Genomic DNA, 24,087 nt, shown 5'->3' with positions numbered 1-24,087 from the left:
GGTACTGAACCTGCGTTACTTCAGTGTACCGTCTGTTCAGCTGTGTGAAGGGATACTGTGCCGAAATATGTGCTCTGGGTAACAGCGTTAGCTAAGGGTCTGTGGTGTAATGGCATCTCTGAGTGATTCGTGATAGCACTCCAGCCACTGTCACCGAAGGCAGGCAGACCGTGGACATGCAGGTAGCACTGTGCCGACTGTTGAACCGATTGTTGATCCCAGCACTGGATATAAAAACTGGCGACTGTTTCAGTGACTGAACGTCAGTGCCTCGTGGCTGGCCTATGGCGCTGTGGGGAGGAGAAGGTGTCTCTTGCTGTGGTGTTGGTGAGGACACGCGGTACTACAGGTAATCCCTGGTCTAAAATCCAGCCACGACCAGCTTGAATTTAGCAGCCGTTTCAAAACATAGACATGGTCAAATCATGTTGAGTTCGGAGCTGGTCTGAACTGGTCAAAACTTGAGCTAGCTTGAGCTGTGTTCTTCAGCAGGGATGGATCGAGTGCATCTATGATAGCCTCTGTGCTACAAGGCAGCAAAAACCCAGAAAAACCCGAGCCAAACTGAAATCCACCGAAACGCTGTTCTAATAATCACTTACGGCATCATTTACAACTCAAACCCGTGGCTCTTATGCCTCATCCACACTCACGGCGAGAGCTTTTCTCAACAGTCACCCTGACTTTGACTTTAACAACACCACAGACGCATTAAACAGCAGGAAGGGCGTAACATGAGTCGGGAGATTCCTTCCTCCGTGTCCCCGGAGACCACCTCCGGCCTCCAGACATCGGCTGAGGTCGCTTGGCTTCCCCGAAGACCGCAGAGCTTAAACTCTCGATTAGAGCGCCGATCAGTAGAGCTAATCCACCGCGGCAGTTTAAAGGGGCAGGTTCCGCAAATAAAACTCACGTCAGAGGGCACCGTATTATCCCCGGCGGGTCAGTCACTAATCCCCGCTCCCGTCTGGGGTGAGATCCGCGTGTATCGCCCCGGCTGGCTTGGCGCTCAGCGGCTCTCCTCTCCGTCGCGAGGGTGTGAATTTACTCGCCTGTTCCACCCTGGAGCAGGTCCACCAGGCCTCAGGAAGGCACATTAATGAAAAGCCATGCTAATCGCTAACCTTCCCTGCTGAAGAACATAAACAGCTCAAGCTAGGTTTTTGAAATGGCTGGTAGCTGGTTGACCAGTTAGACCAGCTCAAGCTATCTTCTGAAACAGCTGGTAGCTGGTATTTCAAGATGGCCATAGCTGGATTCTACATCAGGGTTCTCATTGTCAGGAGTCAAGAACACAGGTTTTGTAAGAAGTGTTTTTTTAATCTTATGTCGGTAATTAACAGAGACTGGGACAGCTTCGGGAGAGAGGGTTAAAGTGTGGGGGTAAGTGTGTACTCATGCTTTAATTCCCAAACCCTGAAGACCAGTCAGCAAATATAAACTCAGTGAGCACTTTATTAGACATTTATTATGCTGCTTTTTTTTAAGACTTATTAAGTCTTCTGCTGCCTATCCACTTTGAGGTTTGGCGTGTTGTGTGTTCAGAGATGCTCTTCTGCATCCCACTGTTGTAATGTGTGGTTATTTGTGTGACTGTCACCTTCCTGTCAGCTTTGACCAGCCTGGCCCTTCTCCTCTGACGTCTCTCATTAACATGTTTCTGCCCACAGAACTGCTGCTCACTGGATGATTTTTATTCTCTTTGTTTTTCGCACTCTGCATCCTTTTATGCATTTAGTTGCTGCCACATGATTGGCTGATTAAATATTTACATTCACAAACTGGTGTACAGATCTACATAAAAGTGATCACTGGGTGTAGGTTCACAGTGTATAATGGCTGAATACTGTACACAACTTCTGAACAAGGTTGAAAGAACAATTACAAGTGATTAAATGTGTGATTAAATGTTGAGAGATGTGCTAAAAGAGGCACGGGGCTAATTGTGTCGCTGTAAGAGCTCCACATCATCATCTCTGGAAGTCTTTTTTCACAAATACAGACAACAGGTATTTCTCAAGTTCTGTGCTCATTCTCGCTACTTGTTTCTCTAACGCACACACACACACACATACACACACACACACACACACGCATACATAAACACACACATGTACACACCTCCACTTCTCTAACACATATTCTCACTCCCACACGCAGTCTTTCTCTCACACACACACACACACACAATCTCTCTCTCTCACACACACACACCGCTTCTCTCTCTCTCTCTCTCTCTCTCTCTCTCACTAACAGTAATAATAGGTGTAATTATACACACTCTAATCTGGGCAGCGTGTGTGTTAACAGGATCCACACACACCTCTGATCTGGCACATCTCACACAGGACATCACAGGACGTATCTGATCACAGAATCTTTAAAGGCCTTTTATCTTCAGTTTTATCTTCCATCTCTGCACTGCTAAGCCACAGAAAAGATCTTATGGCAATCCAGGGGCTTGTTTTTTTTTATTTTCTTAAAGGAGACTGAAGCTTTGAAAGCCTGGTTGAAGATATGTGCCTGAAATAGCAATTTCAGAGCGCAGAAGCCAAGCCCCAAGTCTGGTGTAAATTGTATAATTAGTTAACATGGAAGTGTTTCAAAAGCAGCAAAAATTCAGCTGCTAACACGCCGTTTCATGCTGCTCCTGCGTCTGGTGTAAATTAGCCTTTAATTAGCCTTTTGACAAACAATACCTACAATGTCTTGCTTCCGACCTGAGTTGACAAGTTGCCAAGTAGCATAACCAAGTTTTGCCCCTCAAAGCTTTTTTTTAAATAAAAACAACAGACAAAAAGAAAAAAAAAAAAGAAAAAAAAGAAAATGAACCCAAAACACACTGACCTTACCTGGCAATAGCGAGTGTTCTGGTCCAGGTGGGGCTTTGCCAGCAGCTGTCTCTCTCTCTCTCTCTCTCTCTCTCTCTCTCTCTCACACACACACTCACACATGCATGCACGTACACACACGCACATACACACACATACACACACACACACTCACACATGCACACACGCACGCACACACACACACGCATGCATGCATGCACGCACGCAAACACACACACACACACTCACACATGCATGCACACACACACACACACACACACACACTCACACATGCATGCACGTACACACACGCACATACACACACATACACACACACTCACACATGCATGCACGCACGCACACAAACACACACACACACACACTCACACATGCATGCACACACACACACACACACACTCACTCTCACACACACACACACACTCTCACACACGCACACACACACAAACACACACACTCACACACGCACACACGCACAAACACACACTCACACAACAGTGCTCTTTATTCAGGGGCCTGGTTACGGCCGCTCCAAATCCCAAATAAATGTCTCTCGGCAACACCAGTGGGACCACCGATTGGACAGCTGCACCATGCTGGCTCCAGCTAGCAGAATCCGATTGGCTGGGGGAACATAAGTGTAGGCTCTCCTCTTTCTCCACAAACATGCCCATGCTGATACTGTCCAGCAGCACTGGATCAAACCCGTTATGTGCATTGAGGCCAGTGGTTGGTCGACACTGGATCTAACCCGTTATGTGCATTGAGGCCAGTGGTTGGTCGACACTGGATCAAACCCGTTATGTGCATTGAGGCCAGTGGTTGGTCAACACTGGATCTAAGCAGTTATGTGTATTGAGGCCAGTGGTTGGTCGACACTGGCTGTTCTCACCAACCAACAGACCATGAAATTTGTATTTATATTACAAAGAAAACGTTACACTAGGCAGACTATCTTATCGTTAGTAATAACTAAGTCCTGATAGCAAAGATCATTTTTGTGACGGAGAAATTTGGCCAGGCCCAGCCCTGAGCAGATGTCACTGGTTGAACCACAAGTGTTGAATTATGATTATGACTATGATGATTATTATTTGATTTGTGTATACGGTACCTTACAGTGGACTGTGTCCCCGTGCAGTGAATGGCGTTATTTATATGTTGTATTTTATATGGCATATTTATAAACTGCAGGCAGCATTTCCCACAGTGGACGCATTCATTCCTCTGAGAATCAGACATTCAGTTTGTAACCAAACAAGGGGAGTACATTGTGGTCCAGTTCAAATCAGTACATGCATGTGTTTGTATACAGTACTGTGCAAAAGTCTTAGGCACCTGTATAACATTCTGTACAAATAAGATTCTTTCAAAAATAATTCAGTGAAAGGTCCTAAATAAACATACTATACATTTTACATTACATTTGAGTAATTAGGCAGAATAGTTCAAAACTGAATCAAATTAATATTTTTTGTGACCACCCTTCGGTGTTAAAACTGCATCACTTCTCTGAGATATAGAACTGCAGGACAGCGTTGGCTAAGACGATCAGCAGGGAGGTTGTTCCAAGCATGTTGGAGAACTTGCCACAGTTCATCTGCAGACTTTGGTTGGCTCCTTGCTTCTGATCTCAGACAGCCTTGATCAAGTTTTTATGTAAAAAGTAGTAAATTGCTTACAGTAATATGTTACTTTTTAAAAATTAAATACAGAAATGTCTCTGTAAAATTAAATCTTTTGGAAAATCAATATTTGGAAATCTCAAATGTGTTCTTTTATACTAATACACACAAGGAAATAAGCATATATATATAATAAAGTCTAGGGTGCCTAAGACTTCTGCACAGTACTGTATGTGTATGTGTGTGTGTCTGTGTGTGTGTGTGAGATAAAGAGAGTGAGAGAGATGGAGAGAGGGGGGAACAGAAAGAGAGAGATGGAGAGAGGGAACAGAAGGAGAGAGATGGAGAGGGGGGGAACAGATGGAGAGAGATGGAGAGAGGGGGAAACAGAAGGAGGGAGATGGAGAGAGGGGGGAACAGAAGGAGAGAGATGGAGAGAAGGGGAAATGGAGAGAAAGAGAGTGAGAGAGAGAGAGAATGATTGACAGCCCTATCAGAGCCAGTGATGCATGCACCCCCAGACCCTCAGGCCCAGGGGGGCAGCTCTGACACCCCGTCACCTTGGAAACCGCCGCCCAGCAGTGCGGCCTTCTGGGATAGCTGACCTCAGGCCGGAAGGCAGGAGGTGTCAGTCAGCGGGGTCCCCAGGGGACCACGCCCCCCCACGGCCCCCCTTTCGATCCCACAGCGCCCCCACCCAGAATGCACCGCTCTCGTTCAGAGGGGCGTGCTCTGCTGCTACGCCGGGGCCTGTTCAACACGGGGCCTCCTGGCAATCGCTTATTTTTACCCCTTTTTTTTTACCCAGAAATTGATGGAGGTCCGTCATCTCAAAGGACATTCCAACCCGTTAAATGTGCCTTCTAGGAGCTGGAAGTAGAGGTTAGGAACTCCCAATCTTCCCTTTGAGCAAGAAAGCATCAGCGCATCCTTTGCGGAAGTATTTTTTCAGAAAGCGTGAAGTATACTGAAAATGATCTACCTGTGGACACACTTCTCCCCATCTCGGGCTGTGTGATATAGCTATCGCAGTACATCAAATTGATTTATTTAACGCAATAAGAACTATCTCTGGTAGGTAGTGGTAGGTTTTGTTCCTTCTTTTCGTCTTTAATCGTCTTTGATACGGTAACACATCTCCAAACTTCAGTGAAATGCTTCCGGGGGAGAAAAAACTGGTTGATGTTTGTTCACTGTTAACAGGCTTATCAATCCTCCAAGATCAGAGTTTGCTGTATCTGTGTGTCTGTGTGTGTGTGTGTGTGTGTGTGTGTGCATGCATCATACTTCTAGGGCTGACAAGTAACATATCCCAGCTGCCTGTTTAATCTGCATTCAGTAACTGGATATCACAGAAGTGACATCACAATACAGTGTACCAGTGCATGACATCATTGGATTGAACCAAAGATTCTACAGATCCACCAGATAGTCAGCTCCATGTTCTTAGCACTGAAATTCAGTCTCCCTCCTTGAAGGCGCACAACCAAGGACACGACTGCGTTCATAGATATTCCGTACAGTACAATAGGCCTCCTCCTCCGACCTACTGAAATATTCTGTTGGTAAGAAAAACAAGGCAATTGGAGCAGAATATATGAAAGTCATTGGGATTGTTCTCTAGAATGTTCCAGCTGGGAGAGCTGGTTAACAACCTAACCCCTGCCGTAGGATCCATGTGCCAGCCAGTGGTATATTTCAGTTGTGCAGGGTGTGTCGAAGTGTCCCTGACACTTGAAACTGCCATTTTAATAATCTAACTATACAGCACTCTCAGACCAAAGACACTCAGACTGTACTGTAAGGAGGAAGATGTACAGACGAATGCTGGGAATTGTACCAATTTGAACTAAATTAAACAAACATAAAAACATCAAGCAAGCGCACAATCCCTCCCGCAGAGCTCTCAAATAAGCTGTACTGTTCGGACCACGTTTATAAGCGACAAATAATCAACACTACAAACGCAGGCAGCAGAATCAGCCCGACAGCTGAAAGTGGAGGACTCCCAGCATGGAAAGACACCCAGATAAACATCGAATTGACGGAAAAAAGCTGATCCCTGCAGCGTCTCGTTCGGAACAGACAGAACCGAGTGTGGCGTGTCTTTGCCCCGGGCGCTGAGCACGCACTGTAGGCCTACTCCCACGTGGCAGTCTGTATTTATGGAACTGTTCCGACTTCCACTTTCAAAACACTTTCTTGAATTTCCTATAGGAAATAAATGATGAACTAAATCCTTATTATTCACAATTTCTCTCATTCAAAATATAAAGGGTTGTAACTGTAATTACAATATGATAAGATATCATTTTATTATTGTTATCATCGTCATCCCTGCAGTAAAATAATAATTTTAAAACACATAATCCTAAAACACATTGCGTAACGTATGTATTGCCGGTGGGTGAAATGAGTTTTCGCTTTTCGCTTCTCGCTTCTTGTGAAACGTTACATTATGAGATAGTAACTCCAGCAGGTGGCGCCAAAGTGTCGTAGATGCATTGTCTAAAATATTTAAGGAAGAGTCTGAATCGACTATGACAGCTTTAATGCCTGTTATTGTAAAACATATTCTAAATTTTATAAACACACTTGCAGATCATGCTGAAATTTGGCCTGGTCAGGCTGAGACGCACAGGATTCGATGTCTTTAAAAAAAAAATCTGAATGTTGATCATCATCAGAAATGAGAGTTCATGCATATATAAACCGAAATTGATCCACACGTCAATGATCAACGAACAGTTCAGGCCCTAGGTTGACAGTACGTTTTGACATCAACGTTTTGATTTAATTGACTAAAAAGCAAGACCACGTAGGCCTGTAATAATAGCCAAAATAATAGTCAAATTGTTATTCGTATTATTATTGTTATTAGTACTATTATCACTCATTTCTGTTGAGACATGGAAACTTCACTCGTATTATAAATATTTGATCAAATGAATCAAAAGAGGACACGCTGAATCATTCATCCATGTGCGATCTAACCACGTGACTAAAGAAACTGGCGATCTTTCTCTAGTTCTTCAATAAGTCAGACTTTTGCAAAAAAAAAAAAAAAAAAAAAAATGGGTGTGATAGGCCACTCTCCTAAAGGAATTATTTACAAATTATGTTTCTAGCTCCAGATCGCATGACGCCTGTAATTCCCTATGCCTGCATGGCGATCGAAAGTAGCAACAGTTCAGGGGTCAGTACAACCGAGCAACGAATTCTCAATTCATACAGAGCACAACATCTGTCACTGGTATAGCGGTGGAGTAGGATTCCGCCTCGAGATCATCAAATAACTTATTTCCCAACTGTTTCGTTTTTATCGTGTAGCGTGACGAGTCTCACGAGATATTCCCGTTTGGTGCGTGTGAGCACATTGGCTCTTCTGTTTTACTCCGCGAGGCGAGGTCAGCTGGTGATAATATCCCTTTTTTCAGTGGCAGGCTTGCGCGAGCACAAGAAAAAGTGCGCATTACGGTGAACACAAATGATTCACTCACAATAACTGGCTAACAATTGACATTCAGTACTGGCTCCATTTGTCTCTAGAAGGCTACCGTTGGACGGTATTTGTGTGTTTTCTTTTTTAAGTTGCATAGTTCAAAACGGCAAAATAGTCACTCACCATTATTGTTGTATATATAGCTTACTTGTAGCTAATACAAAACTACAGACGTGCTCTTCAAAGATGCTATGCAAAGTTTCTGTCGGGAGTAACTTACTGTTCGCGTAGACGTTAAGCAGCACACGAGGCCTACTTACACATTTTCGTTCAGCTGTAGCCCGCATTTATTTGGCCACCCATCCATCCGGCTGTCAACACCCGACCTGTTTCTTTGTACACAAAGAAAACATTCATGGTCACGTCACTGCATACACCTACTTTAACATCCTCTATCCTTTTGGGAGGAAAGTCTGAAAGAGCGAGACGGAGAAGGGACGGAGCGCGCTCTCCTGCTGCACGCCACGCGGCCACGCACAAACGCCGGTTTCCACCCGTCACCTTCGAACAGCCTGGTCTTCTAGACGTCTGCGATGATGTATTCCTTTCACTCGCTGAACGATGAATAATGCATCGGTTTCCCGCTCGTGGTATCAAGTGTCCAAACGATACAGAACGGCCTGGAACGAGTATATATTTCCATCAAGATACTGCGATGCACTCAGCGCGGTCAATTCAAGGAACAGGGACAACAGAAGATGAAGTTTTATGCGGGGCCAGCACCTGTTGAAAATGATTTTACTTGCTATTTTGCTGGACATATCATATATTATTTCAAATGAGACTTACATGGGATTTCCCCCCCAAAGCATTCTCTTTTGATTTGATTAGTTAAATCAATTACAGTCTTCATAGCTGGTTGTATTATACGGATACATATAGTCACAGTCATTTTTGATAATTTAATCCGTCTCAGTGGGTTTGTGGAGTTTGTTATTACGGAGTAGCTATCCAGTAGGCTACATGTACAGTAAAGAAGCACAACTATTTCGATGCGCCGTAAAATTTCAAACTAGCAAGTTGCACCGCGCTGTTTACAGAATAATAATTAAGGGAATTTCTGCGTTAAACAGCACACCTGAGACAACAATTCCGCGTAATTTACTGGTATTCGTTCAACTACACTTTAAAAGGTGAAGTAAGAGAAAAGGCAATACATTTCTTAGCACTCAGAGGAGGAAGATTAAAAAGTAATGTATGAAACCATTATCGAGTTGCTAATTCCGATTGAGGGAGGCCTGCCGAAAAAAGGCCGGTCAGCCGTCCACCACTTACGAATAGAAACATTGCCTACCACTGCGTCGCCTCTGGTAGCGTTAATATTTATCGTAAATACGTAAAATGCAAAGCATATGAATTTCACCGACCTCCCCCCAGTTTGGTTTAAATAGACTACTATTTAGGCGGTATGAGTTAGCTATTAGCCCATTGACAATAAGCTGTAGCACATGGAACGACTTCATAGCCTATTCCCTGTCGAAAGGACAAATCAATTAAATATTCACGGGAGATTAAATAAATAAATAAATAAATAAATAAATAAATAAATAAATAAATAAATAAACAGCTGGCGGAAGTAAACGAACGGCATATCCCTGCTGAGATATCCCAAGAACAATTATCCTAAATGAGATTGGAATTGTGATCCATCTAGGAAGAAAAAAAAACAAAAAACAGAAAAACAAGAAAGAAGAATACAACGAAAGGTGCAGATAATCAAGAAGGCTCGAGTGCGAGCGGGCAGACACTTGGAAAATGGCAAGAAGGGCAATGCCTTCTGAAACACAATATCTGACATTTAAATATTTCAAAGTGCAGGTCACGTTTCAGCGAGAATATTACTGTTGAAACCGTCGTCTGCAATGGTGTGGTAAAAATTCCATACTCTTAGAATGATGTGTTCTGCGAACACTTCCAGTCTTGTCTTGAAACAATGGTACCATTAAGTAAGGCTTCCATCGGGAGATTTTTTTTTGGAAAACATGCATGTCTAATTTATACAATAATATTTAAAATACGATTTAGCACACTGCTTTCGTTTTCTGAATGTACAATTTATTTTAAAAGGATATTTTCAGGATTTATTAAACAGCAATAATATTGCCTATAATATTGACAATATTATTACAATTGGTGTGGCTGTTGTCGTTTGATAGTCACTACTACAGATAATGAACCAATAATTATTATTCGGTTATCATTGCGCAACGTCGGATATTAAGTCAATGAAAAAATATTGCGAATTGTATATTATTTGGTTGTTTACGCTTTATAGAACAATAACGATTTGTGCAGGCTACCACAGGGTATTGCATTGTTACACCAATTTCATTGCTTAAATAGCTCTTTGAAGAGCGCGAATAAAGACACATTTCCAAATAATGATGTTTCATGGACTTGTAGTAACAGAACGGTATATTAACCTGGTTTCAGATAAACAGGGTCTGCTCCCCGGCAACATCTGCGTCACGGTCTCCCCTTAACCAGGCGGAATGACAATTCTTACACATATAATTGATTGAAATACTTAATTTTACTCTCTATCTGGGACAATGCAAATTCCTAAATTATTGTGGTACTGATTCGCTGAAGAAGACTGGATGTATAGCAATATTTTAACAAAATCCAACATATCTTTACTGTATTTTTAATCGTTTTTTAGGTGTGAAGGAATTAATAACACCATTAACACAGTAAAATGCAGCCTGCATTCTGAACCTTTGGCTGACAAATAAAACAATATTGAAAGTTATTTCGAGATATTAATATTGTTTTTTTAAATAGTGCTGTAAATTTCACAAATGTAATCAACCAGGCTCTATGTAAATATATTTACAATGGTTTTTCGCCTTTTTCATGAGGTGCATACTTATTGCCCATACTTCTCAGTCCGAATTAGCCTGATCTACGTCTGAAAAAAGCCCTCTACAAAGTTTTGGTCATTATTTAAAGCCAGTGAAGACCTACATCCATCGTTGAAGCAGCCTCTTCTATTTTGAAGATCAAAATTACGTAACGTGTGGATTCATATTTAAAAGCATAATTGTGGTTCTAATCATAATCATCAATTGAGTTCCCAATCATAATCATCAATTGAGTTCCCGATCATATCCTCTTTCTATTAGCTTTTGATAGACGGGTGTCAACTTTATTTAGGAATACAATTGGTAGGCTAACGCCAAATCTAGCGGTGTCAAAGGAGGCTTAATTCAAACATAAGAGACATACTACTTCGCTTTCTGAACAGTGATGTGTCGCACGTCTGGTATTCCACTCACTGAACTGATCCAAAGTCAGGCACGTCTGACTGGCACCTTTGATGCGAACCCAGGGAAGGGGCGCATTTTCTTATAAAACTGGTTGAAAGCAGTTGCTATGCAACCGGCGTATGGTAAATCATCCGCGAAATTTAAATCTAAGGGAGGGTTTGCGCATTTTGCTGAATAATCACCACAAGAGAGAAAGGGTTGTGGGATAAGCAATTGCACGTAAAAAAAAAAAAAAAAAACATTACAAAAATTCACTTTACTGTTCCCCTCTTCAAAAGAGTCGATGGGATATCTACGCAAATAAAAACAGCGACTTTGAAATAAGAATGCACAGTCAAAGCTTAGCCTAATATACGTGAAAGCTGGATGCAGAGAAGACAGGTATATACAGGATAGGTAGTAGCCAAGCCTGTTAAATATAGAATTGACTTCACTGGGGCCTACAGTCGTGGCCGACAAGGGAGACACCATCATGTAGAAGTTGCAACATGTCCCTGTGCACGAGCTTGTCACAGTCAATAGGCTGCTGGAAACAACACTGAATTATTATTATTTTTCAGTACTCTACTGTCAAATTTGCAGCTATAGATTTTGGTCTAAACAAGTAAAACATCGTGCTACCTATTTCACGAGATTCCAATTGTATTCCACAGCAAATCATTTAACTATTGTGCTGCTGGTGATCCAGTTCAACCACAGCCGGTTTGTTGCCAAAAGGCTCCATGACGACATCCACATAATTGCGCCAGCCCACGCCCGTACGCAATAGTACACATGATGTCGATCCTAATATAAAACAGCAAGGCGGTTTTTCTTGTGGAATCGTGTTTGCAGTTGTTAATGCAACACAATATAATACGTGCAAGGTCAAGCATGGACAAACACGCAAAATGTCAAACTTTGACTGTCCAGACTTCGAAATCCACGACAAAAAAAGAGTAGCAATTGACATGGGATTTAGAAGAATGACATAAAAGTTCTCCCATCATTTCAGTAACCCAGTTTACTGCCTGCCAAATGAACCGCGCGCAGTGCTGACAATAACAGTAAAGGCTACTTATCAACGGAAAGGTAACAGCGCACATTGTAGCCAAGCTTACAAGAAAGAAAGCAAACTCTTCCTTGAAGATAAATAGTGCAAGAGCATTGCAAATAAACTGTGGAAATATTTAAAGCGAAGGCATGCGTATAAATAAATACACAAATAAATAGTTTCACGAGAAATGGTCGGGAGACGAGCGAAGAACAGCGCGGGAATATATGGGCTAGCTCTAATAGCAGCAGGCTACTCGGTATTTCACACTACAGGTTATTGATTCCAACATAAGGACAATTCAGTCAAAATATACGTTTACGAGACCTGAAAAAAATTAGCAGATCTTCCATGACAAAATATTGTCCCTTCTTTTTTCATGACCTTTACTAAAAATGTAGGCTATTACTTCGACTATAACAACAAGAACAGCGACAACAGCAACTACTACTAAAACTACTACTACTACTATTGCTGCTACTACTACTAATAATAATATCAATAGCAAAAAATTATAACAACAACAATAATATGAATAATAATAATAAAATTAATAATAATAAAACTTTAAAAGCTTTAATAATACAACTTTAAAATACACGTAAAAACCCCATTACCAACACTGGAAGCAGAATTACAGGTTTCAAAGTGTTTCGACAAATAATACACATCTATCAGCATTCTTTTTAATAAAAATAGAGACTAAAAAGCAGAAGAGATCAACGAGTAACTTTAACAAGCCTTTAACTGTGAACTGTGTCCTTCAATTACATACCAAGTGAACTAGATGTTATAATTCGGCCATATGATAATAAACACTATATATATATATATATATGTATTGTGTGTGTGTATACACACAATACATATATAGGCCTATGAAATAGCAGGGTTGTTGTTAAAAATTAAAGATGCGCATATTACGCGGAAATTATTTGTCCGTTTGTTTAAAAGAATAATAATTGTGTTCCATATGTAGCCAAGTATACAGGTCCTTCTGGACTGTCTGTGCTTACCGGGGTATATGTTATCTCTGGCATTTAAGATACATTTGTGATATCTTTGAAACACCGAAGAGAAGATTTAAAAACTGGCTTTATTTGGGCTGATTTCAGGCACGTAGTGCTTGTGGCGCACACACAAAAAGGTCACGCCAGGTCATGTCACCTAACTTCCACGTGCAATTTCTCCAAAAGCGACACCTCGCTTGCACAGTATTTACAAAATCCACAGCACACAACAATGGCTTATTTCAGATCAATCGTATAACACCCATTCACTGCAAACACAAGCTTTCATCACAGAAAATAAGTAGAAACTAGGCCTATTACTCAATGCAAATCAAAGTCATAAATCTGAGCTATCATGTGCAAAACAGACAAGCAAGTTATTTCATTCTAACAAATTTATTGTTCTCAATCATATCTGACGGGATCATTACTGAAATTAAATTACAAACAAATCATCACATCAAAATATAGCTAACCTTATTATCTAACAACTGTCCTTGTCAGCTCGTGTAGTGTTGTGCTCCACTGGAAACAATTACAATGCAAAAAAATAAGCAAAACCAATTAGAATAACAGCGAAATCTATAAAGAAAAAAAAACATCTTATAAGACGTTTCATGGGGAAAATAAATTACCGTAGTTACTCATAATAAAATATTAAAACAAGTCATTTTGATGAAAAATATAAAGTACATAACTCAGATCAGAATCTGATCGACTGAATCTATATTTCCGGCTTTACAGAGTTTGTTTATTAAAACCTACCAAAAGAACTGCTTGGAAATGGCAGTACAGGGCCTATCATTGTTGCATCCTCACATCCATTCAGTCACTCTTGGCAATGGGGGGGGGGGGGGGGGGGGGGTCTCAGGTAAGTGCAGCTTTAGTCGTTTAAATGCAAGTTTTCTTTTTCCTTTAAAAAATCCACTGAAAGGGGGGGTTTTTGTCCACAAAATAGAAAAAATAACGATCTTTGAGATCTATACTCTGGTGACGGGGACAGGGTCGAGGGGAGAAGGGCACAGATGGGCAAACTAGTCCGGCGAAGGCTTGCGGGGAGGGCGCAAGGGGGGGAAAAAACCTCAATTCCGTTTCTTGAAAAATATCGAGCCATGCAATCCTCGTAAAACACGTTCAAAGCTTCACTTATTCTTCTCCTCTTCTAGTTGTTCCTTTGTTTTCTTTGGGTAGTCCCTCTTTGTTAATTGAGAAAATGCCGCTTCCTTTTATCGTGACACAATTTTTTAAGGAATATTCAGCACGGGGGGGAGAGATATAAGGGCACTGATATTGTACACTTGCTTTTGTTTTCGTGTGGATGCTGTTTAGTGCGCCAAAATTACCTGATGGAACGAACTTGTCGACGTCACCCTCTGGTCGCTTGGTTCGCTGGGCCCAGTTAAACTTGCATCTTTTATGTAATCTACTAAAAATTGTCCCTGAAAGAAAAAAGCAGACAAAACCTTTTAGGTTAAGACATTTTAGGGCCAGGGGCAAGTTACTGTTGCGATTCTGGGGTGGGGTTGTGAAGAGGTGCTTTTTTTTTTGTAGTTTGTTTTCTGTTGTTTTGTTTTTTGAAGAAAAAAAATACAAAACACATTGGTTGCCGTATTCACCATATTCCATCACAATCACAGTATCAAAAAACACTTTGCTATCTTGTCGATAGTCTTTTGTCCTATTAGATTAGTCATATATAAAACATTTATGTCTCACTGAACATTCGTTTGCACTCCATGGCGGGGGGCGGCGTGTCTGCACTCACATTGCCGACCTGAGAGTACACGTCCTCCGGCGTCTGCGGCAGCCCGGGGGGCGTCATTCTTTTCTCTTTCTGCCTCCGGTTGCAAAACCAGACCCGGACCACTTCTTTCTCCAGCTGCAAACTGTCCGCTAAACTCGAGATCTCCAGGGCCGCGGGCTTGGGGCATTTCAAGAAATGGCTTTCCAAAGCCCCCTTTACGCTCACTTCGATGGAGGTCCGCTTCTTTCGTTTCCTGCCTTGCGCTGCTATCTTGTCGATGCTCGTGGGACTCCCGGTTGACGAATCAGCCTCCTCCAGCCATTTGTTTAACAAGGGCTTCAGCTTGCACATGTTTTTGAAGCTCAGCTGAAGCGCTTCGAATCTGCAGATCGTGGTCTGAGAAAATACGTTTCCGTACAGGGTCCCCAAAGCCAGGCCGACGTCCGCCTGCGTGAAACCCAGCTTGATCCGTCGCTGTTTAAACTGTTTGGCGAACTGCTCCAGGTCGTCGGAAGTCGGGGTGTCCTCGTCGGAGTGCGGGTCGTGGCCGCCGACTCCGCCGTGGTGCGGCGGCTGGTGGTGCTGATGCTGGTGATGGTGGTGCTGGTGATGGCTCCCGTGGTCGAGTTCCGGCGTGTCCCCGCGCACCAAACTCGGGTGCACCAAGCTCTGATTCCCGGGGGGACTCAGCATCCCGTTGACCGTGAACCCGCCCGGCTGCGAGTAAATTAGCGACTGTTGCTGCTGCTGCCCGGCTATAGAAGACATGTGCGCCGCCGATGCGCCGCCCCAAGACCCCGGGTGAGTCTGGTGAGACCCCAGATGCGGTGACCGGTGGTGCAGCGCAGTACCCGTGTGTAGATCGTCCCTGACCGAATTGCTTTTGACGTCCTGCTGCTGGGGACTTCCTGTCATTCCGACGGGACTGGACGACCAGGGCGAGCCCGCTTCCGCCGCCGCGACCGCGGCTGCAGCCGCCGCGGCTGCGGCGTGGGGCAGGGATGTCACCCACTGGTGGGCATGGCTTAGCATGTGGCTCCCGTTGCTCGCCACCATGGCTCCCTGCATGAAGTCGCTCTGCACCATCTTTACCGTGGGGTCGCCCCTGTACCCGCCGGACACCGAGGTAACGGCCGCGCTGCCCGGCTGCATACCACCGCCTCCAGAGTCCGAGTGCACGATGGAGCCGGCCGAGAGAATGCTGCTACTGGGTAGGTAGGGATTGGAAGCCGCCGTGGCCATCCCGGTTAACCCTTAAGAATGTGTTTCCTTGATTAACCCCCTCCCTCTTTTATATTACTTCAGTGTCCCTCAGGCAGGAGAAATCTATTCCATGAATTATTCAAAACTTCAAAAGTCAGAGCCGTGGTCGGTTAATACCATCGACGGCATCCGTTAAATGACAAAAGCAGGAGACGGGGAGACACAATCCGTCAAAATCCAATATCTGTGAATGTACAATATTCATGGAGCCTCTTGTTCACAGCGATTTAAGTGTGCAAAAAGGTAGCAAAAATAAACCATTAAAACATATGAGTTTTAAAAAGTCAATACATAAAAGTAATTTGAAACCCAATGTAGTCCATTGTGGTAAAATTGGAAAAACAAAATCAGAAAGTTTCCTCTCCCTGCAAACTTCTCGTGCTATACGCCTCTTTGCATTTTGTCCACGAAAAATAAAATCCTTTTGAAATTCCTTACAGCAGAATAGAAAAATATCGGCGAATGGTCCTCGCCTCTTGTAACTTTGACGAGGTTTCGTCTTAGAGTAGTTTGCTTTTGTCGTTTCGTTTATACTGCCATAAACCAATTCTCTTTGTTCTGTCTTATGGTCTTAAACCTGCAATACCTCTAACTCCAGTTGAAGTACGACCCTGTATTACAGTGCGCGATGGTGGTTGCAAGGTCTCTCTCTCTCTCCCTCTCTCTTTCTCTCTCTCTCTCTCTCTCCCTCCCTCCCTCCCTCCTCCTGGAGCTCAGGGACATACGAATGTTTACGCTTTGCCAAGCGTGCAAACGCCAGCCACGCCCCCACCCCAAGAACAAGGAAGTTGGCTGCAAGGCTACCGTTGATTGGATAAGCGTAACGTGATTGTCAGGTGTGGAAAGCCTAGCTTCAGGCGCGCAGACACCCCTCCCTGCCGTTCCAATTGGTTGCATTTTAATTTTGCTTGTGCGTGTGTGTGTGTGTGTGTGTGTGTGTGTGTGTGTCTCCCTGATCTTTTAACCCTTAATGAATTTGCACAACGCCGTTACCTGAACAATTAGTCGGATATGGGTCTGAGCCATTCTAAAATTCACGAGTTTGGTATCGTTTCTCAAGGGGAAAAAAATCAAACACATAGCCGATACAGACTCCCTTGCCTTTAGAACTAGATTAGTCTAATTCTTAATGTTGTTTTCAGAACAATTGTTCAGACTATTTGCACTACACTACTAACGGAAGCATCAGAGACTGTGCAAGATGGTTTTTAGTCAAATGTCAGAAATCGTCTAAATTTATTGGGGCACATTACGCTGACCTGAGGCTACATTTTTCGTTTCTGTTCACAGACAGTATTCTTGAATTAATGGCTCATAATGACAAACGAAAAACCTCACGTGTAGATGTATGGGTGCCTTATATCGTGTCTAATGTTAATGCAAAAGGGATCCTTTTTGGATTAAAAAGCGTTGGTTTATTAAGAGTTAACTGAGAAAGTGTGAGGGGGGGGGGGGGGGGGGGGGTTCTGAGCGATGCTTCCGAGCGGAAACTCAGCGCACAGGCAACCTCGCTGAACCACGAAAAAAGAGAGAGTGGCAACCAAAACAAGGGTAAATTGAGCAGTCCTTTGGGGATTCGCAAGGAATCAACCGCACGTGCAACCCAAGGACGTAAACCCAGAAATAAAACTTATTTTTCTGACGTTGTACAGGAGTGGGAGACTTGGGTAGGCTACCCCACAAATTAAGGAGTCCCCCAGTGCCAGCGTTGTAAATGAACGGGATAGATGAACGATAATTAATTCTCTTGGAAACGTGCAGCGTTTGTGCGGTGGACAAAGTGAATGCGCGGCCGCGCATAATTCACACGGGAGCCGATCCATCTTTTGTTTGCGCGTCAGTTGCACGTTTGGTGCACAGGTTTGAAAACATGATCAGTAGGGTAGGGGAGTACTGAGCATGTCCCCTAATGCACATCCATCCAAGGCCCAATTTCTTTAGCCGAGCGATTTCATTGAATAAAAACGTAGATCAATTCAGGTGCTGATCAATGCTTAGTGCCAGAATCCCACGTTTCTTCAGATTTGGATCCGGCTCAAAAACCGCGTGAGCCTCGTGGAAGTGTTTACACCGAGTGAGGAGGACAGGGTTGTTGCCGTGGGGGTCGCCGTTTCATTAATATACAGCGAACATTTTTTTTCTCTCTCTCGTCTAGATCACTGCTATGCATTTCACAGCGCGAGCTTTCAAAAGGCGCCTCGCGCGGCAGCCCGCAGCTTCGAGAGCGAGGCTGTGGAAAGAAAAGTCGCTTTTCTCCTCCAAAACAGAGGGGAAAAGAAAAATACATTTTCAGAGGTTCGAGTTTTCTGCCTTTTAATATTTTTTTTCCCCTCCGCGATGTTCATGCATTTATTTGTTCAAGTTGCTTGCTCCCCGCGTCCCCCCCTGTGGAGTTCATTTGTTTTGTATGCAAAAAAAGGGAGAGGGAAAAAAATCCCCAAGTATAGCACGAGACGACCAGTTAGTGCTGATTTTCATTTGCATAAATTTTCATACATTTTAGTGGAAAATAATAGAGAGTGGAGCAGAGTCCCGCTCAGTTGAGTCTGAGGGAAGGGGAATCTTAAGACGGACCTTTATATAGGACACGAGATTGAGAAACGCGGTCATTAATTTAAAATAAACATAAATAGCATGCCACAAATTACGACGAAATTTGTATTTATTTACTTCTATCTGGGAGGGGGGAGGGGGGTTGTTGGGTCTGCGGAGATTTGCAGATGGTAAGTACACATACCTTTAATAAAGTCATGGTGCGTTCTGATACGTATAAATTAATAGGCTAAGCTAATCGTTTTACATCAGCTATATATGCAGTGTAATATATATAATGTTATATATGCACTGTAATATATGTATACTATATATGCAGGTATATTAGATATTTTCACAGTTTTATATGACAACATCTTAAACATATTTATACTTACCACCGTTTTTTTTAAAATTGCGTTTATCAGAAATACTAGAAAATATATTTTGTATTAAAAATAAAAACCAGTCTATGTTTGTGTTAGATTCTGCTCTCTGACGTTGGTGTATAAATAGTGAGCAAACGGTTAAGAAGCGAATTTTTGCGGGCTACTGAACGTCCAGAGCAGAGAGCGCAATCAATCAAAGTTAAGCCGGGCACCCTCTCCGCTCAATTCTCCAGAGGAGACTGTACAAGTGGATTTTAACTCCTTTACATATATTGATTTCACACGGCTATTCGGCGAGTTCGTCTGGAAGTTTTCTAACAAGACAAACTATAACATCAGTATATGTACTCCTACGGTTCAATGAATTAAAAAATATCCTCAATTTCCCTCACGTCTCATTCTGACAACGCTCTCGACCGTTTAAATGGGATATTTGGAAATGCTACACTGGTAATATTTTGGGATCAATGGGTAAATAAATCATTTCAATTAGTGTATTTCATTTTAAACATATTCTTTATAAGTACTCGCTTGGAAAATATTTAAAGGTGACTGGTCCTATTGTCTTTTTTACGGTGTCTATATGCTAAGGAAAGTTGTACGGGAACGTTTTGAAGAAAAGTTTTAAGGAAAACTTTCCGAGAGCTCGTGGGTCCACATAACTTTCACTTTTGATACTGATGAAATATAATATTTATAGGTTTTTCTGGCGAGGAAAGTTTGTAGTTGATTTAGCATTTATTGCCTTCCTGAGTTTTTCCCCCTACGGGTTAACTGTGGGCGCCCTTTTGGTGCAGATACCACCGCGTGCAGCCGCACGAAGAGCGTTTGTTTCATTGATGGAGACGCATTTCTGAACACAACATTTCTGTTGCCATGGTGAGCCGAATAAAAGAGGGAACACTAGTCGCATTAAGCTATATGTTTGTGCACTGGAGTCGACATGAAAGAGCTCCCGGAGAAGCTAGGATGATCCCGCAGAAAGCCAAAGCAGCCACCCAAACTCGTGGGTATAGCAGAAGTACATTTATCTAAAATGTCCTCGCCAAATTTCTACTCGGTATGCATGTGTCTCGTCGCAGACCCATTAATCTCGCTGACTCCACTTTACTAAACCCCGTATTAATTTGTTGATACATTGGAGAAAGAGAGAATATTCTCTGACCAGCAGGGGTCATGCTTACTTGTGATCACAATTTAGGTAAGTAATCTTTGCCTTCGGGTATTTTTGATAGATGGACACCCTTTAGCTCTTTGCTGACAACTTTATAACTTAAAAAATAAATATGGCGATACACAATATGGGCTGCTAAAACAAAGGTCCAGTAAGTAAAACAAATATGCAAAAAATTATTTAAAAGTTCAGCCGTTACGAATTACATGCAAATGTACAGGCATATCCTTCATTTTACCAGGATATCCTACATTTACCAGACAACAATGCCATTCTTACACGCAAACACCAATATTATCTATAGAGTTTGATAATGTGCTTTTACTGTATTTTTTCTTTTATAAACAGTCGAAGTTGCGCAGAGTTTTCAGCGCTTTCTTTTACTTCTAAAGAAAGTGTTCAGATGGAATCTAAAAATAGAAGAAAAACAATAAAATACTGAATAATCGGGGTTTTGAATTTCTCACAAACAGGATATGAATAACCAATTGATTTCATCCCCCCTGCCAATTTGGTCATTATAATAATAATAAAAAAGTATAATGCTCGCCAGGAGAGCAATGCGTTAAAATGGTTTATGCAAAACGTGTACAATATGGCCCAGTAGACAATTTTGGCCTGAATGTAGTAATCCGAGATATATTTCTGTGTATTTAAATGAACAGGCAAATCCATTGATTTAGCATCATATTTACACACGCTATCATATTGACAGGCGTTTGAAGGAGATGTTTAAACAGGACTTTCAAGACTTGTAGGCCTGTATAGGCTTAGTCCTTGTGTTTAATGTGGACTTCGTTGAATAAATTACAATATTTACCATTATTAATTTATTGCTAATAAAGGGTTTATGTTATCCAGATTCCCTAAATAATGATAATAAGCATAATCATAGGCTAATGAATAATAGGAAACTTGTACGGGCATACACAAATAAGTCGGAGATCAAAGTAATCTTTTATTTTTTATTTTTTTTTCATTTCTTTTTCAGCGTTGAATGAAACGACTCCATTTGTTCACTCTTCATAAAATAAGGGTGGGAAGGTACCCAAAACTACAAATATATATGAACTTATATAATCATCATGTTATTAATTTAATGGAAATGGAAATGCAGATGCTTTAATGACCAGAAAGGCCGCTCCTGCTAGGCGAAGGTATATGAGGCCTAAAACCATACAAAGTATTGATGGCGTTAAGTCATTTGGAATAACTCTCTGTCATTGCATCATGAGAGAGAGAGAGAGAGAGAGAGAGAGAGAGAGAGAGAGAGAGAGAATCACACTCACTGCTTTCCCCTCTACCCGACATTAAGCAGACGATTGTTCACGTTTTAGCTTCTTTTTTCTATTTTTTTTTTAGTTCAATTCAGTCTCTTTATTGCCTATATGGGCTACACGGATCCAGCACCAGGCGGAGAAAGGTGAAATATATTTGATCAAGCGGAATGCCGGCTAAAGTAGTCTACGCCTGATATTACATTTTTTAATTCAATTACTAGCTCGCGCGTTTTAATTATACTTATAGAAAGTAATTCATCCTGCTCACTTCGTACACATATATGCAAATCAGAGAACATGTTAATGACACGTGTTCCGTGTTGAGGGCAGGTCTAATGAAATTGATTTAAACCCGCTTATAACTTCTAGTTTGAGGGTAACTCGCCCAATTAATTAAAATAGCGCACGTGAAATGTAACACAGATTAAGAGGATTATTCCTCGCAGCAAAAAATTTGGCAATAATAAATATGTTAAGGCCAAAAGTGTATATCCTGTCATTCGTCATGGTGTCAGCGTTTGATCCTGAATATACCTGTAATTCTCTGACAACATTCCCTCTTCCGGCCACATTATACACGAATACATAATCTCAATGTCGAAGTGCAGATCCCAATTTCTACTTGTAAAATGCCAGTGTGAGATTTCTGCTTTAGTAAGATGTTAAATCCCGTATTATTCACCGACGTCAGCTGTCCCTTATTGATTTGTTTCATTTTCCTTATTGGAAATCAAAGTATCATAATTTCACTTTAATCACTGTCTGGAAGAAAAAAAGGGTAGGCATGACGAATTGGCCATTTGTGAATATGATGACATTTGCACTTTATTCAACTTGTTCACAAACATTGTTTGGAAAAAAATCCGGAGTAAACCTGTGTGTTTTTATTATTGAATTGGTCGGTATGATTGATCCGTGTGCCGCTGTTCATTAGTATTGATTACTGACATCCTGAGTGTGTGTAATGAGGGGATTTCGTTTGGGCACCTATGGGAATTCTCCCTTGCACCGCGACAATCTCACCCGTTCCGCTTTGTGGAAATAAAAAACAGGCGATGCGCGCGGGCCCCTACATTCCAGTCCAGGCTCTTTGCGTTTTACATTTGAATCCAGATGATTATAAACCGGTGTCATTCTTTAACTCACTCACAAAGCAGCATTCCGCTAGTCCATGCAGGCTGTCCCTCCAAAGGCCACAGTCCTGTGTAATGAGAAGAACAGAGTTAATTATTCAAGGTTTAGGTAAAACTGCAATGCAAAGGGCTGAATTACTGTCCAGAACAACACAAAAAAACCGGATACATCACTCAACTAACCAACTAACTAATACACTCTGGAAAGGATTCCATAGAATAAGCCCATCCGGTACAATAGTCCCTTGTCTGGGAGCTTTCACACTTCACACATGACAGAGGTTTAGTCTAATCAACTGTAAGTCGCTTTGGATAAAAGCGACAGCTAAATAGCTGTAATGTAATGTGGAGGGTTCCTCTATGGAGACGAGCCAAAGAAGGGTCTTTTTTTTTCTTTTCTGAGAGCGTAGCGTAGTGGTTAAGGTAAATGACTGGAACCCGCAAGGTCGGCGGTTCGATCCCCGGTGTAGCCACAATAAGATCCCCCACAGCCGTTGGGCCCTTGAGCAAGGCCCTTAACCCTGCATTGCTCCAGGGGAGGATTGTCTCCTGCTTAGTCTAATCAACTGTATGTCACTCTGGGAGGGAGAGGAGCGGGGAAGCTCCGATCGCCACAGATTCAGTTTTTTTGCCGGAAGAAAAAACAACACCTTATATTCAACTGCGCATTCATACAAGCCCTGTACAAGTATGTAATACATATTTAATAACTACGTTTAAGGTGCGCGTCTCGTTCCTGCTCCTGCCACGTCCCGTAGAAACCATGTGAGGACGGAGAAATGCATTGTGGGTAGTGGGCGGTGGAGAACGTGACGGTGGCGGGCGGAAGGAAGGGGGCGCAGACGGTAACAGTCGCCGTGGGTTTTTGTTTGCCAAACAGGGCCGATTCCCCGAGGGGGGGGCCCTCCCCGCCCAGGACTGCATTAATCAGGGCGTTTATTTCCCCGGAGAGCCACCGCTCCAACCACACCAAATCCCGTTAAAACTGGATCACGCAGGGGCGCACTGCGAGGAGTAACCCTGCTCTTTTTTATTTTCATTTTTTAACATTTAATGCTGATTTCTTTCCTGTTTAAAAAATGTTAAAAAAAAATGTTATTGTAGGCAGCGCCCTTAAAATGAATCGGATGACATTTGAAAGCTGATGTCAAAACTGCCGACAAGACACACACACCCAAGCCCATATACATGCACACACACACACACACACACACACACATAGACATACTGTATATGCACAAATGTATGCATGCACACAAGCAAGAAAACAACAAGAACGAAACA

At 42.3% G+C, this 24,087-nt stretch overlaps 1 protein-coding gene across 2 annotated transcripts; it reads right to left on the bottom strand.

The window, feature by feature from the left end:
- Window positions 1-14,152: 14,152 nt before the first annotated feature.
- Window positions 14,153-16,866, bottom strand: LOC133116691 (POU domain, class 3, transcription factor 3-B-like). 2 transcript variants are annotated; one of them, XM_061226543.1, is made up of 2 exons: window positions 15,002-16,866; window positions 14,153-14,715 (listed from the first exon to the last, which is right to left on the bottom strand). In XM_061226543.1, the coding sequence occupies exons 1-2, from the start codon at window positions 16,272-16,274 to the stop codon at window positions 14,435-14,437; spliced, it is 1,554 nt and encodes a 517-aa protein (XP_061082527.1). In that variant the 5' UTR covers window positions 16,275-16,866; the 3' UTR covers window positions 14,153-14,434. The 2 variants fall into 2 exon arrangements, with proteins under 2 accessions (XP_061082527.1, XP_061082528.1); XM_061226544.1 differs by having other exon boundaries at window positions 14,476-14,727; window positions 15,054-16,866.
- Window positions 16,867-24,087: the final 7,221 nt, after the last annotated feature.

Source organism: Conger conger, chromosome 17 (genome assembly GCF_963514075.1).
Source record: "Conger conger chromosome 17, fConCon1.1, whole genome shotgun sequence".
Lineage (NCBI taxonomy): Eukaryota > Metazoa > Chordata > Actinopteri > Anguilliformes > Congridae > Conger > Conger conger.
The sequence above is the reverse complement of the archived record's forward strand: the minus strand, read 5'-3'. Positions and strand labels throughout refer to the sequence as shown.

Bases quoted from the DNA above. Each gene is read 5' to 3' on its own strand.
- LOC133116691 (XM_061226543.1), bottom strand. From the start codon at position 16,274: ATGGCCACGGCGGCTTCCAATCCCTACCTACCCAGTAGCAGCATTCTC. The intron at 14,716-15,001 runs AGACATAAATGT...GGACAATTTTTA, and splicing joins GTGCAAACGAATGTTCAGTG to GTAGATTACATAAAAGATGC.